This window comes from Manduca sexta, chromosome 28 (genome assembly GCF_014839805.1).
Source record: "Manduca sexta isolate Smith_Timp_Sample1 chromosome 28, JHU_Msex_v1.0, whole genome shotgun sequence".
NCBI lineage: Eukaryota > Metazoa > Arthropoda > Insecta > Lepidoptera > Sphingidae > Manduca > Manduca sexta.
Window position 1 is genome coordinate 13729970 of NC_051142.1, and position 15072 is coordinate 13745041.

The following is a 15072-nucleotide window of genomic DNA, read 5'->3' on the forward strand; positions in this document are numbered from 1 at the left end:
ATTTTATATTCAGGGGTATGTCTTTGAATTTTAAAAGGGTATTGGTGGATGAATTATGCTTTCGGCGTCAATACATTTGGTCCAAGCGTTGGCACACATATTGACCAACGTCAAAAGGAGGCATATAATGATATCACCACATTAAAACTGGCTGATAAAAAAAATATAACGTTAATTTAAACTTCGAATTACAATCGCCGTGTCGAATGACAAAAGAATGCGGGCCCATTATTGAATAAATTTTCACGTAGGATGCACGTGCAGTAATCTTATCGCATTTTTATACATTTATTTTTTGTATGACAAATTTATAGAAAGTAAATCTTGAATCTAGCTTTTAGGCGCAAAATTTTTTGTGTGATCATCATGAGGGAAATCGTCCACATCCAAGCCGGGCAATGCGGAAACCAGATCGGAGCCAAGGTAATTCGTCGCATGTGAAGGTATTCTCACATGTGCGACACATTGTTATCCGTAAGAATAGCTAAATTTACCCCTTATCTAATAGGATAAAAATCCAAAATTTTCCGTTAGAAACTGTAATTTGACGTGGATCCCATAAAGTGTTCAAAATACGTTTTAACCGTTCTGTCGCAAATAATTAATGTAGGTGTAATTTTTTTTACAGTTCTGGGAAGTCATCTCCGACGAACACGGGATCGACTCCACCGGGGCTTACAACGGCGATTCCGACCTGCAATTGGAACGCATCAATGTCTACTACAACGAGGCGTCTGGCGGGAAGTACGTGCCTCGTGCGGTGCTGGTAGACCTTGAGCCTGGCACCATGGACTCTGTGCGTTCGGGGCCTTTCGGGCAAATCTTCAGGCCAGATAACTTTGTCTTCGGCCAGTCCGGCGCTGGCAACAACTGGGCCAAAGGACACTACACAGAAGGAGCAGAGCTAGTTGACTCTGTCTTGGACGTTGTCAGAAAAGAAGCGGAGGGTTGTGATTGCTTACAAGGGTTTCAGTTGACTCATTCCCTGGGAGGAGGCACAGGATCAGGCATGGGTACCTTACTCATATCGAAGATAAGGGAAGAATATCCTGATCGTATAATGAATACGTTCTCTGTTGTCCCGAGTCCTAAAGTATCTGACACTGTAGTAGAGCCATACAACGCGACGCTATCAGTTCATCAGCTCGTTGAAAACACTGATGAAACTTACTGCATAGACAACGAAGCACTGTATGACATTTGCTTTAGAACGCTCAAACTGACGACGCCTACGTATGGAGACTTAAATCATCTAGTATCAGCGACCATGTCTGGCGTGACCACATGTCTGAGGTTCCCAGGGCAACTGAATGCAGATCTGCGGAAACTAGCCGTGAATATGGTGCCGTTCCCGCGTCTGCACTTTTTCATGCCTGGGTTTGCACCATTAACATCACGAGGAAGCCAACAATATCGTGCCCTCACTGTCCCCGAGCTCACTCAGCAGATGTTCGACGCGAAAAATATGATGGCGGCGTGCGATCCTCGCCATGGACGCTACTTAACCGTCGCCGCCGTCTTCCGCGGCCGCATGTCCATGAAGGAGGTGGACGAACAAATGCTCAATATCCAAAATAAAAACAGCAGTTATTTCGTTGAGTGGATCCCCAATAACGTCAAGACAGCTGTGTGTGACATTCCGCCTCGTGGGCTCAAGATGTCTGCCACATTTATAGGCAACACTACAGCGATCCAGGAACTTTTTAAGAGGATATCTGAACAGTTCACAGCAATGTTCAGGCGGAAAGCGTTCCTGCATTGGTATACAGGTGAAGGCATGGACGAGATGGAGTTCACGGAGGCAGAGAGCAACATGAACGACCTGGTGTCGGAATACCAGCAGTACCAGGACGCGACAGCTGACGATGAAGGGGAGTTTGACGAAGAGGTAGAAGAAGAAGAGTAAATGTTTGTCCTGTTATTGTATTGTCTTGAATGTCAATGTTTAGTGTTAGGCGTACTTAATGTTTGGATGTTATATTTTAAAAAATATACACTATACTGAAATTGTTGATTTATTGAGGTAGTTTGACAAAGTTGTATTAGGCACGACACACAAGACTTAGCCACACGCGACATGGGAAAGTTTATCTGGGGAGCTAAGGGAGCTTTGATTGTAAACACATCTAAATCCGATATTCATGAATACATTGTCACACAATTTCAGCCCGGTAACTGAACTCGCGGCCACCTCGTTTCAACACATGCGTCATCATAAATTCTCACACGTCTATTCACAAGATCGAAAGCCAACGCAAACTTTCGAAAAACCACGTCTTCGTTGCGGGCTATCAAAATATACGATCATATACTCCAAATAAAACACATTTAAATTATTAAAAACAATTTATTAACTTATTCATCACTCTCATCATTGTGTTCGTCGCCTTCCTCTTCATCAAATTCCTGGTCATCTATGGTCGCATCCTGGTACTGTTGGTACTCCGATATCAGATCACTGACATTATTATCAGCGTCAGTGAAATCTGTCTCATCCATTCCCTCCCCAGTGTACCAATGAAGAAACGCCTTTCTCCTAAACATTGCTGCGAATTGCTCAGCAATGCGTTTAAACACCTCTTGAATTGCTGTAGTATTACCGATGAATGTGGATGATATCTTCAATCCTCGTGGCGGAATGTCGCACACTGCTGTCTTGACATTATTAGGTATCCATTCAACAAAGAAGTCTTTATTCTTTTTCTGAATGTTGAGCATCTGCTCGTCCACCTCCTTCATGGACATGCGGCCGCGAAAGACGGCTGCAACGGTCAGGTAGCGTCCGTGGCGAGGGTCACACGCTGCCATCATATTCTTTGCATCAAACATTTGTAATGTCAACTCGGGTACAGTCAGGGCGCGGTATTGTTGACTTCCTCTTGATGTTAAGGGCGCAAAGCCAGGCATGAAGAAATGCAGTCGCGGAAACGGTACCATATTCACCGCGAGCTTGCGAAGATCTGCATTCAACTGCCCCGGAAACCTCAAACACGTCGTCACGCCTGACATAGTCGCTGAGACCAGATGGTTTAGATCTCCATACGTCGGTGTCATCAGTTTTAGTGTCCTAAAGCAGATATCATACAGCGCCTCATTATCAATGCAATACGACTGCGTTGAGTTCTCTATAAGTTGGTTGATAGAGAGTGTTGAATTATAAGGTTCCACCACAGTATCAGATACTTTTGGACTAGGCATGATGGAATAAGTAACGGTGATTCTATCAGGATATTCTTCGGTTAGGTTAGCTAAAAGTAATGACCCCATTCCCGAACCAGTTCCTCCGCCAATCGAGTGCACGAGCTGAAACCCTTGCAAGCAGTCACAACCTTCAGCTTCTTTCCTGATAACGTCTAGTACTGATTCAAGTAAATCTGCGCCTTCTGTGTAATACCCTTTAGCCCAGTTATTGCCTGCACCGGTTAAGCCGTAAACGATGTTGTCAGGTCGAAAGAGTGCTCCAAACATCCCGCCACGGATGGAGTCCATGGTCCCTGGTTCGAGGTCGACTAGTATAGCCCGTGGGACGTACTTTGCGCAAGAACCTTCGTTGTAGTACACGTTAATGCGCTCCAACTGAAGGTCGGAGTCGCCGTGGTAACATCCATTGGGGTCAATACCATGCTCGTCTGATATTACTTCCCAGAACTGAAAAAATAATTGGTTTTAAATGTTTATTCGTGAATGCTTGTGTATAACCAAATTATGGGTGTAATACGGTGCAATCTTTGCGATGACATTTTTTAAAGGCTAGAAATAACTTCTCATAAGTGTTAGGTCGCGTCAGGTGAAATGTTTGTTAAACATGAGTTTATTATTGAACAGATTCCCCGCATTGGTTAAAAGTACGTGAATACTTTGGGTCCGAATGTATAAAATTAACATAAAATATTTTTTTACCTTTGCTCCAATCTGATTTCCACACCTTCCTACTTGTACGTGAACTATTTCGCGCATTCTAACTAGAATTTATTTAAATAAATAAATTATTAAATAAAATAATAAAAAATAATTTAATGTAATAAATTACGTCTACATCTAACTTAGAAATAAATTATAATGAAATTGTTTCATGGGTTCATAGATTCACTTATAAAATCTATTTGGTTGCGGAACGGTAGTACGACACATGAGCGTCACCAAGGAGAAAAATGGGGACCAATGCCCCCTAAATTATATGTTTGGAAAAAAAGAGTCATTACGGTGACATTTGCCATGACATTTGCTTCGGCGTAATTTATATTTTCATTCATCTAAGGATTTTCCCACCCCACACTGGATAAGATTTAATCCTATAAATATCTAAACAATTTTCTTCTTTGTAATTTTATATGTTAAGCTGCAGAAATTAAACACTCTCATACATGGTATAAAAGATTTATTTCACAAAATTATAACAAATTAATTGCACTGAAATTCTTACAATAAGGGCCGGCTTCACAAGTTTCAAGTGAATTTTATTTGACTGTTAACATATTAAGCTGCTAATGTAAATAGTACTGCTTTATTATTTGGGAGCATACATTAAAGTGTAACTTTTCTATTTGATCGACTTATACATTTGCGTGACGAGTAACAATCACTTAGTTGTGAAAAAGGCCCTTAATCACGTATTATTTTAGTTATGACTAGACATGCTTAATCCTATACTTGTAATTATTTTATACGGACAAAAACATAGTCACAATTCATTGACATTACAAACACTTTTTGAGGACAACTATATAGTATATTCATAGAAATTTTATATTTCGTGTATATTATTTATGATTCACTTGTGAACTCGATGCAAATAATTCACTAGTAAATCACTAATTGAAACTTAACAAAAATCTATAAATATGGTAACTGAATACAAGTTAGCAACTGATAAGGAAAATGCAACTGTATTTTTGTGGCAATTGGGTGTATAACAAATCATCAATGTTACAGTAAAATAACATATAATTTATTAATATTAAATTAGCGATAAATACGCTTTACTAATATACCTATTGCGGTAAGTTTGCTATCCATTAGAAAGCACTTCTTTAGCATAAAAACCTGATCGCCATTGATCAGAGATTTCTGGCAGGCGCTTATCATAGTCAAGTAATTTATAATTGAAACTTCTAGCTGCCATTCCTACTGTTTATGCCAGGAGTGGCACTTCGCATTGGGCGAACGACAACTTGCTTGCTTTGTCAAACGAACGCATAAATAAGTTTATATCTCCTGTTTTCTTTATCGATAAATAGGACAACATTATAATTATGTTTGTATAATCTATGTCAAAATTCGTAATTTTTTGACATAAAAATCCATTAAAATGCAGTCAAGGTTTAACTAGTTTTTTTACAAGACTGTAAAAAAACTAATTAAACTTTGACTGCATTTTAATGGACTAAGTCAGACGAGTTAGGGGAAGATTCTAGCCAATACTAATGCTTGATACGAATTTTACACGATATGTATTATATTTTATTGTACTTTTTGCATTTTGTTAACAAATCTTGACCATGCTGCGTAGATCGAAACGTTTAGATCGGTATTTATAAAACCAATGTCTCACCGGTATTTTCAATGAAAATGGGCCAATCAGAACGAAGTTTTTTTGACAATCGTACAAATGATTTATTTTGATTTGTCTATTCTCGGGATCGGATCGAAGATTAAGATTGAGATCGTTTATAAAAAACGGCTGCTATTAAACCATGGCCGAGTAACATTCATAGACTCAATATTGAAAACCGACTCGAACATGGTTTTAGGAAGTAGTTATAAAATTATGGTAGCATTTTGAATAATTATACTATTGGCGATAGACTTATACTACAGAAGACAATATTTGCTCATTAATAATTCTATATACTTAAGTTTAGAACGATCTCTAGCGCGTTTAAGACTCAACTAACATCATTTTTAAGTCTCAATCAACACCTTGTACAAATTACTTATACATAATGACCTATGGCGCGGATTTAGAATATCCCATCAGTTAGTCACAAAAAAATCTGTTCACAAGAGTTTTGAGGAGAAAACCATAATAAATGTTTCACTTCCATAGCATATTTTAATGTGAATAATAAATCTAGCAATACTTACACCTAATAATATTTTTGGGAGGTCGAGCCCACAACCATCTCTCTAAATCCGCGTCCTCACACACAACCCTTATCACAATTATAATAACTTATTTTTCAAAAGAAACAAATTTCCAAATACGTTGTTCCTGTACGACAACATCGGAACGTAGAACGCTCTGAATATTTTATGCGAACGGTCCGCGTTTAGCATTGGAATGGTGGTCACTATTTCCCATTTGGTTGTATCTTTGTGGTAGGCTGGTTGTAGAGTATTGGGCTTGCTTAAGTCCGAGTCGACTAGGTAGTGGCATTGTGAGGGTCGATAGTACGTTCGATTGTCGCCTTTGTTTAAGTCGTTGAAGTGTGGATGGATGAGACGGGTTGCTGAAAAAAAAAATCTTTTAGGGTATAATAAAATTAAAAAAAAAACATATCACGTCTTTATCCTCAAAGGGGTAGTCATAGAGGCAAACAGGGCAATTAATTGTAGCCATGTGTGTTCCGTCCCATGATGTCATAGGGGGCGAGCCTATCGATATATCGATCAGGCACAAATTCCAGTCTCCGGACTGATACTGGGCAAAAAAACCCTAATATCACTTTGCCCGACCCAGTAAAAGTACAATACCTTTAGGTACTTCATGCCTAATTTGTTTATGAGTATATTTCATGCCTAGTTTTATAGTCAACTGAAGTTAGTCACGAACCGTCAATGCCTCACTACAATGTTTTAATTAAATAAAAATCAAATCAATCATATTATCTATTACTTGGCAAAATAAAGCCACTCACCATTATGAACGTGAGAATACGGCGCTGGCAACTGCCCTTTGAACTCGCTGGGCACGAATCTGATCTCGTAGCCTGACGGCAGGTGGAAGCTTGACGGTGATCGGTACCACTCCTTGCCGAAGCAAACTATGCCTTCACTTTTAGGCAAGTCGTGGAGAATAGTCATCGGAGCTTGGTAGTTCGTGTATAATGCCGCTATACGGGATACGCCTGTAAAAATGAAATAGCAATCTTACTTTTACTTGTTTTATCTTACTTTCTACTATTTTATTGATATTGGAAATGCGAAAGTTTGTAAAAATGATTGGATGTTTGTTCAGGGTAAATGCAGAAACAGCTGAACGGATTTAGGTGAAATTTGGGTTACGGGTAGACCTTGTCCTGGATTCAAATATACTTTTTTTCGGTAATTTGGTCCCATGACAAGTAATGGAGTTTTTAATAGATGGCGCTCGTGTCATGCATAAGCTGCTATGAATAACTAATGTTTTAGGTATCTTTGAAGCATGAAAGGCTACTCCCGCGGGCGTAAACGCGAACATCACCAAGTCTTATTATGACCTCACCGCGATATAATCGTAATCAATACATTGACTGCGGCTCACTCAGTTGTGTTCTTTGTAACGCAACGCGCGTGTATGTAACTGGAGTTTTGAAAAATAAAATACTTAAGATTGTCTCATTCTATCGCGTCGCAACGTCAAACGCCAGAGCGGGACAACACACTTGGAGCGTAATGCCTCGAACTGGTGAACAATTCAATGTTTTGGCACCGCAGCCAATGTATTAATAATACACTATGAACAACATATTTAGTATATTATTTTATTTCTGTAGACATCACTAAGCATAAACTAGTGAAATATCAATCTGATTATCTTAAACACAAAGCCAAGCACGGTATTTGAGTTTTGTTTAATGTTAGAAACAAATAATAAACATAAAAACAAACTCACCAGCCAATCCAGCCACAACAACACACAGCACCATCAGCGGGCCCGTGTAGGCGAGGTAGTGTCGCCGCTCGCGCTCCTTCCTCCAGCGAAACAGCTCCGTGCCCACCGCGAACGTCATCTTCTGGAGGCAGTCCAGCCCTATCGCGCCGGCCAGGACTATCAGACTGTACGCTGGGTATAGGAAGCTGGAACATTAAAAATACATCATTAGTCAACTGCTAGTTAAATGATTTCTTATGCTTACGCATGTTAGACATTGAAATAAAATTATTTACGGATTTTATCTCGGTTATTTATATTATTATTTTCTATCGACGATTGGAAGACTTTGCAGCCTTTGTGGTCGTGGGGAGGAATTAAAATAATAATATAAAAAGCAGCGATAAAATTTATAAATAGTCTTATTTCAATAACTGTCAGTTTAGATAATAAAAAGCAGCATGGAGGAATGATACCATTGATGACCAATGATACACATTGATTTTCTTGCAGAAAATCAATTAATTGCTTACACTTTTTCAATGAATCACAACTCACCGACGATTTATATGGCGTTTTAGATGATCATGGGTGACCCTAACTCTTTTAAATATCTCGGCTGGTTTATTACAATCTTTACAAACCAAAAAATCAAGAATCTTATCTCACTTTATCTTAAAAATATTTTTACATATTGATATTAAACTAGCTTTTGCTTAATTAATGCCTCAGCATTAAGTAAGTAGGTAAGTACCAGTAAATTTAAAGTAAAAACTCCAATACATGGTTCAAGTATACTATTTTTGCAACTTATATAATTCCAGCTCACTTACCGCTCCTCTTTATGTGGTTGAATCATGAACACAGCCAGCCAGAGAGCCAACGGCATCAGATCCAACCAGTACGGCGCGCAGAATGCCGCGCGGGACGTCGAACGCGTCGCTATTGCTGTGCAGGCCAGCAGGAGTAGCGGACATGATAGTGCGAGTACCTGGAATGAGTGAATATTTATTGTAAAAAATATTTTAACAGACATTTGACGTATAAAAAAATGTGATGTATTGAAAGACTTTATTATTATATTTCGATCATTCTCTTTTATAATATTAATATGTATTAGTATTTTTCAGTGTGTCCATGATGCTTGCATTTTTATGATCCTTTATGAGATATCAACGTAAATTTTTATACGCGTCCACTGACAGAATTAACATGTATCGTAACAAAAGTTTGTTACCATACAAATTTATTATAGTGTAGTGTGACCACCGTTAGTTTAACTTAAGGCAGCCATAGTTTTCTAAGGAACAAATTTATTATCAGACAACCTTATATATTAAATCCATACTTATGACTCACCCAAACAAGGTTGAAATTCAAAAATCCATTGACGAAATAATACGTCCATGGCTCCACACCATATAAATCTGGTCCATGTTCAGTTAATATGTTATATGCCACTATATTCCACGGAGCAATGACCAGTCTGCCGTAATGCCACGAGTCAACCAACACAGTGGGTACTAGAATGACGACCAGCGAAACCAGAGACCACTTGAAGAAGTCCACAAACATGTGCTTCATGAGGAGCATGTCGATTGCGATTGGCAGTCCGAGAAGTGCTGTGAATGGCCAGCCTATAATAAAGATTTTATGCTTTAAAAAATGTATAGCAATGACTTTGTTACAACAAATATCAAAAAAAGGTTGGTAATGAAAATTATTTACATGAAATGTTTTAGCAAATAATGTTCATAATATATATCAAAAATGCTTTTTTTTTTAATATAATTGTTATACAAAAGAGTTCAAGTAATAATTGGTTTGCTCCTGAAAATTCCATCACCGCCACTAACAATCAAATAAGTCAATGAAAAAGCAACTGTTGCAGGTAGACATAAGGTTGCATATAGTATAACTTACTAAGTAACGTAGTAGCGGCGGTAAATACAATAGCAAGCGGGTACCGTCGTCGCCACCAGCAAGCAAGCGCGGCGCTGGCGAGCGCTCCCGACCACGCTGACGGCAGCATCGCACTGGCGGAGAAGAAGTTACCAGCCGCGGGGAGGGACAGGGCCAGCCACACGCGCCCCACATGCACCCCGAACTCGTGGCAGACAGCTCTGTAAACAAATAAATTAACATTAAAATACATGATACAAACTATTTACATATATATTTTTTTAATACGAAATAAAGACCTCTGACCATTTCACGAATCTAATGAAATCAAAGAGCAAAGCTGTTACTTAGTTATAGTATTTTTTTTTTATATTATACCAAATGTGTCAATTACTCCCTTGGCAGTAATTACCATAGTTATCTATTAATAGTGAAAATTGGCAACACCACCCAAAACTACTAAACCATGGCGTTATGACTGTCTCATAAAATAACATGTTTTTTAACATTTGGTATAATATAAACAAAAAAAAACTATAATGATTAACACATGCAGCTTAAATATAATCAAAATAATAATTCTTTAGTGTATATGTTAATTATGATATGTTTCAACATACTTGTAGAACATGAACTCGGCACAAGCCGTGAGCACAGCCAGCAGCAGCCTCAGGGTGTAGAACACAGAGACAGGGCTCATCATTAACGACAGCATCTTTGCTGGCACAGCAAACAGCCACAGCGGCATGTAAGAGCGGATAGCATACACTGGACTGTATTCCCATGTCTGTAGACCTGTGCCATAAACTGCAAAAAGATAAACTGTTATAAGTATTGCGTAATATGGCAAGACTATTCTTGCAAAGCTTTATAATTTTGCTAATTGTAATATACAAAAACAGCCACACCAACAGATTTCTCTCATTACATGTCTCAGAATATCTCACCATATTATGTTTAGTAATGAGGTAAAAGTTTACTTCACCATCAATATGGTGCTGGCATGCATGGTGTCATGCAAGAAGTTTCTATTAAATGCCCTTACATCCACATATTTTTTTTTTATTGATGTATTATTTCCCAACTTATTAACTTTTATACTGCTTTCCAACTTTTCTTTTTATCAGTATTATTTTTTGTATACAAATAAATCTGATATCATCCAATTTATAAAAAAATATCTCACCTAAATAATGCAATGGCTCCCAATAATTGTAAGTTTCGTCACAGTCCGATATCTGCCCCCAATATGCAGATATTATGCGGGCAGTCAACAGGAGCACCAGTGCGACAGCTCCACCAGGGTATGATATACTCCGTAGATCTGATGGTGCATTTGTCACAAGGAATTCTCTGCAATATAATCATTATAACATTATGTATGTAAGCTTTTCTTTCTGAACATCTCAGTGCCGTCACTGCATGTAACTGTAAGTGGTTTGAGGTCCTGAATATTTCTAGATGAAAGTTGATATATCATGGCAGTCCACACAATTATGCCTGTTTGTGGTGATATGAAACATAAAGTTCACAGGCTGATTCCAGAGCATGACACTGTGTGCTTAACAATTCGTGTAAGGATCTCACAAGGCATTTACAAAGGTCCTATGACCAACCACCTCCAAATTTTTCAGAGGGCAAGCAAGCAGGTAGTGGCAGAAGGTCAATAAAACCTGAATCATACTGGCTAGTGGCATATATTAACAAACTTGTCAATTCTGTGTATATTAATAGTAAAAGTGATAGATTCTCATACATTTTCTTCCTTAGCAAAGAAATGTTGTTTTATAATGAAGAGATGAGTGCTAATATCCTTGGAATAGTATGTTTCCACAAGCAACAGATACGGAAGTAATGACAAACATGTTTTATGCTATTACAATCGGTTTCTTGATGAGTAATTAATATATAAAAAAAGACACTCAAACTTTTATTAAACATTGGACCAGCACCAGACAGCTACTAACGCGTCATTAGACAAAAACTATTCTATTTATTAGTTTCCATGCCTAATTAACGTCACCAGATAGACTTTACCTTCGGTTGTATGCTGGATTCGCGCCAAACTGCAGTATAGCGGAAAAATAAAAAATTAACTTGCGTGCACAAAGGAGATTATAACCTATTAGTGAAGCGAAATTTTATTTTGTAAAATATTTGTGAAAAATCACGTACAACAATTAATATAGGCGTGTTATAAAGCATGAGAAACATATTACCCCTCGGCAGTTTTTCGTTTTCCTTTATTGAAACTTGCCGCTCTTTTAGCACCATTTTTATTGTGTATGCTTCTCTGGCGCGCTGTAAGGGGCATTGCGATGGTTAAATTATACCAAGTACATTGATACTATCGATTTACTTTATTAATTAATATTTTATTGAAATGGTAAATTTTCGTGAAAATCTGAAAGATTTTTCATGAGAATGAATGAATTGAACGAATGGTTTCAGAAATGTCATGTTGGCAGAAGACACCTCATTCTTGTTTACGAAGATAGCAATACGAAGAAAAAGTTTTGAATATTGTTTTAAATAATGACGAAAATATTTGTTGGTCAACAACTTGATTTTCGTTACATTTTATTAGAATTGTTGAGATGTAAAAATAAAATATACTCTTCCTTATCGTATAATATAGACATCATACCCACTACATAAAATACTATGTAGGTAGGTAATTATAGGCATATTATACGCATTCTTGAAGATAGCATCACAACGTGTATGATATTTCCATCTTATCACGTACCTATTGTGTGACTGGATTATGACATTCGTAAACAAAACTAATAATTGAAATTCTGACTTACATGTTTATTGATAAATAATTCATACTGATAAAATATTCTATCAGAAAGAAAACTATGTTGCAACTGTAAATAAATAAGCAAATTGGGAATGATACTAATGTTGAGATTATATAATCAAAGATGTTTGAACCATATTATTATTTATAGATTTAGTATAATGAACGTTTTAATTCAAATCATTAATAACACTATATCATTGTTATTAACGGTAATTTTTCATTCATCCTAGTTAATCCTTTTTTTAATTTCAAACATCAGATACTGGTTAAAAATCACAGAATAAATACTACCATAGAAACATCAAAATAGTTTTAATTCGACAAAAATACAAATACATTGTCAACACAACAACCATCCATACATTCTACACACTTAGAAAATATCATTTTGATACTTGGAGCACTACACAGTTATTTAATATGGGGTACATCGAAACACAGCTAATTATGATAGAAATTTAAAAGAGAAGAAAATGCTACTAAAAGTTCAACTCAATTTTGCCTACTTAGTACATCTTCACTGCAACACTCACTAAGCATGGTGATTACATTCAACTCAGTGAGAAATCATTTCACTACTGTATTCCCATTTACTGTGCAAGTGCAAGTAATCATACTCATTTCATATATTAAACTTACATGGATTATCTGGTTTCATACAATATCTATTTAATAAAAAAAAAAATAGGAAATTATATATATAATTTACCAATCTAACATTTATACAAGAAACTTAACATTTTCACCATGATTTATTTCATCAGTGATATGACAATATCAAGTATTTGTAACTTTAGTACTTTTATACCATATTTTGGGGGTAAATATAGCAATATTACAGGAAAACCACCATAGATAATATCTGAAACCAGATAACACATTACTAATTAGCTAGTTTTCATAGTCTTATTTCTTCCTTCGTGTCCTGACAACTGTCCACCCTGGTTCCACATCCTCGTCCATTGGTTCCGACTCTTGACGAGGATTGGAAGATGATGCTTCATCACCATTCATTGCATTCTCTGGTTCACCTTCATCACTGCTGCTTGTTGTGTCGTCATCAGGGTTGCCGTGACACTGGAATTGATAGTAGTTAATAGGCCTACAATCTATTTATATACAAATAATTAAAAAAACTAACTACAACAGATATATCAGTGATAATATTCATTGTTTTATATAAATTTCATTGAGATTCTACAAATTAAAGCGATAATTCAAGTAGTGATAAAAAATTAATAAAATATGAATAAAAAAACTTGTTTGGTTCTTCAACCTTTTCAATGATAATATCAATAACTCACTTGTGGAGGTACAGATTCATGTATGGGCTGACTAAGCCACTTCTGACATTTTGGCATGGCTTCAATTCTTGCTCTCAATTCGTCATGTCTGCCATCTTTTAGGAGTTCAAGATATAAAAGGAGTAGTGTTGCCACCTCTGAAAAATCATATGGTTACAGTAAGTATATGCTCATACATAGCTCACAAGCCTTTCGCACACATATTATGAATTTTTATTACTTGGAAACATTTATATAAATTCACTGTTATTAAAAATTTTCTAATCACTTCTTTTTTAATTTTACTCATCAAAACCTTTTTTTTTAGTTTATTAATTAACCAACCTTTAGGTGAGTTATCATGGCACACTGTATCAAACTCCTCGTCCATCAGATCCTCTATAACTTCAGCCAGTTCATCTTTATCCACTACATTTTCCACGCAGTACCTTGCTATGTACACTGACATTAGCTGCGCTGTCTGTAACATAAAATATGTCAATTATAAAAATATCATTGACTTATTTATTCATACATTTTATAGGATTAGAAGGAATTATGAATGGATGTTGCACTGCTAGGATTTTGTAGTGTATAAGCACTGGTAGTAGATGCTTGTAAAAATCAACTTGTTGAGGGGGTAGAGCCACAAATATATATGATTAAGTATATATTATTGGATGTTTAGAATATTTAAAATTACGCATATTTACTTTTAAAACAATGAAATGTGGATTTCTATGCAAATACTAGCAATTTGCTGTAAAAGACTAACATTATTCTATTTAGTAATTGAAAATAAAATATTTATTACTTAAAATATGCACAATGGTTTTTATTTTCAAAAGTTTATTTATATTTAATTCATTTTTTATGTTCTATGACTAGAACACGATATTGTTCAAAATATCACACCTTTTCACCGCCGGGAGCGCCCATTCCATGTTCAACAGCAAGTTGAAGGGCAGTCCAGTTGTTAAGAACTAAATCCACAATAGGTTTAAAGTCGTCATAAAGCATTTTGACTGTTTTATTATCTCAAAACAAAAACCTAATTTAAACCAAATATTTACGATCGCACATTTTCTAACCTATTACATTTTTTTTAGAAAAATAATCGATGACGTTTTGTGGCATACGTCTAAATTGCGATGCGATTCGTTCAGGAATATAATTCAATTTATGTTACGACCTATATTATATATAAATTATTATGACACCTTCTTTTTACATAGTTTATTGTCCCATTTATGTGTAATACAAGCTTGTATGCTATTATTTTATTT

At 36.4% G+C, this 15072-nt stretch overlaps 4 protein-coding genes across 5 annotated transcripts; 1 reads left to right on the forward strand and 3 right to left on the reverse strand.

The window, feature by feature from the left end:
- Positions 1-209: 209 nt before the first annotated feature.
- On the forward strand, positions 210-2007 carry LOC115455596 (tubulin beta chain). The gene is made up of 2 exons (XM_030184222.2): positions 210-423; positions 629-2007. The coding sequence occupies exons 1-2, from the start codon at positions 367-369 to the stop codon at positions 1904-1906; spliced, it is 1335 nt and encodes a 444-aa protein (XP_030040082.2). The 5' UTR covers positions 210-366; the 3' UTR covers positions 1907-2007.
- Positions 2008-2327: 320 nt separating this feature from the next.
- Positions 2328-4062, reverse strand: LOC115455595 (tubulin beta chain). The gene is made up of 2 exons (XM_030184221.2): positions 3901-4062; positions 2328-3648 (listed from the first exon to the last, which is right to left on the reverse strand). The coding sequence occupies exons 1-2, from the start codon at positions 3955-3957 to the stop codon at positions 2356-2358; spliced, it is 1350 nt and encodes a 449-aa protein (XP_030040081.2). The 5' UTR covers positions 3958-4062; the 3' UTR covers positions 2328-2355.
- Positions 4063-4361: 299 nt separating this feature from the next.
- LOC115455594 (alpha-1,2-mannosyltransferase ALG9) lies at positions 4362-12127 on the reverse strand. Of its 2 annotated transcripts, XM_037444539.1 has the most exons (10): positions 11914-12127; positions 11732-11760; positions 10881-11047; positions 10315-10501; positions 9716-9915; positions 9152-9429; positions 8626-8783; positions 7814-7998; positions 6858-7067; positions 4362-6449 (listed from the first exon to the last, which is right to left on the reverse strand). In XM_037444539.1, exons 4-10 carry the CDS (start codon positions 10440-10442, stop codon positions 6163-6165), a joined length of 1446 nt encoding a protein of 481 aa, XP_037300436.1. In that variant the 5' UTR covers positions 10443-10501; positions 10881-11047; positions 11732-11760; positions 11914-12127; the 3' UTR covers positions 4362-6162. The 2 variants fall into 2 exon arrangements, with proteins under 2 accessions (XP_037300436.1, XP_030040080.2); XM_030184220.2 differs by lacking the exon at positions 11732-11760.
- Positions 12128-12798: 671 nt separating this feature from the next.
- On the reverse strand, positions 12799-14963 carry LOC115455610. The gene is made up of 4 exons (XM_030184236.2): positions 14702-14963; positions 14132-14267; positions 13808-13944; positions 12799-13580 (listed from the first exon to the last, which is right to left on the reverse strand). Exons 1-4 carry the CDS (start codon positions 14804-14806, stop codon positions 13410-13412), a joined length of 549 nt encoding a protein of 182 aa, XP_030040096.2. The 5' UTR covers positions 14807-14963; the 3' UTR covers positions 12799-13409.
- Positions 14964-15072: the final 109 nt, after the last annotated feature.

What these genes read in the sequence shown, in the direction of transcription:
- LOC115455610 (XM_030184236.2), bottom strand. Translation starts at nt 14,806, where the DNA reads ATGCTTTATGACGACTTTAAACCTATTGTGGATTTAGTTCTTAACAAC. An exon ending in GCGCTCCCGGCGGTGAAAAG is followed by an intron (nt 14,268 to 14,701) that starts GTGTGATATTTT and finishes TTTATGTTACAG; the next exon opens with ACAGCGCAGCTAATGTCAGT. An exon ending in CCATGATAACTCACCTAAAG is followed by an intron (nt 13,945 to 14,131) that starts GTTGGTTAATTA and finishes ATGATTTTTCAG; the next exon opens with AGGTGGCAACACTACTCCTT.
- LOC115455596 (XM_030184222.2), top strand. Translation starts at nt 367, where the DNA reads ATGAGGGAAATCGTCCACATCCAAGCCGGGCAATGCGGAAACCAGATC. An exon ending in GAAACCAGATCGGAGCCAAG is followed by an intron (nt 424 to 628) that starts GTAATTCGTCGC and finishes TTTTTTTTACAG; the next exon opens with TTCTGGGAAGTCATCTCCGA.
- LOC115455595 (XM_030184221.2), bottom strand. Translation starts at nt 3,957, where the DNA reads ATGCGCGAAATAGTTCACGTACAAGTAGGAAGGTGTGGAAATCAGATT. An exon ending in GAAATCAGATTGGAGCAAAG is followed by an intron (nt 3,649 to 3,900) that starts GTAAAAAAATAT and finishes TTATTTTTTCAG; the next exon opens with TTCTGGGAAGTAATATCAGA.
- LOC115455594 (XM_030184220.2), bottom strand. Translation starts at nt 12,008, where the DNA reads ATGCCCCTTACAGCGCGCCAGAGAAGCATACACAATAAAAATGGTGCT. An exon ending in CGCCGCTACTACGTTACTTA is followed by an intron (nt 9,430 to 9,715) that starts GTAAGTTATACT and finishes TCTTTATTATAG; the next exon opens with GCTGGCCATTCACAGCACTT. An exon ending in TGAATTTCAACCTTGTTTGG is followed by an intron (nt 8,784 to 9,151) that starts GTGAGTCATAAG and finishes CACTCATTCCAG; the next exon opens with GTACTCGCACTATCATGTCC.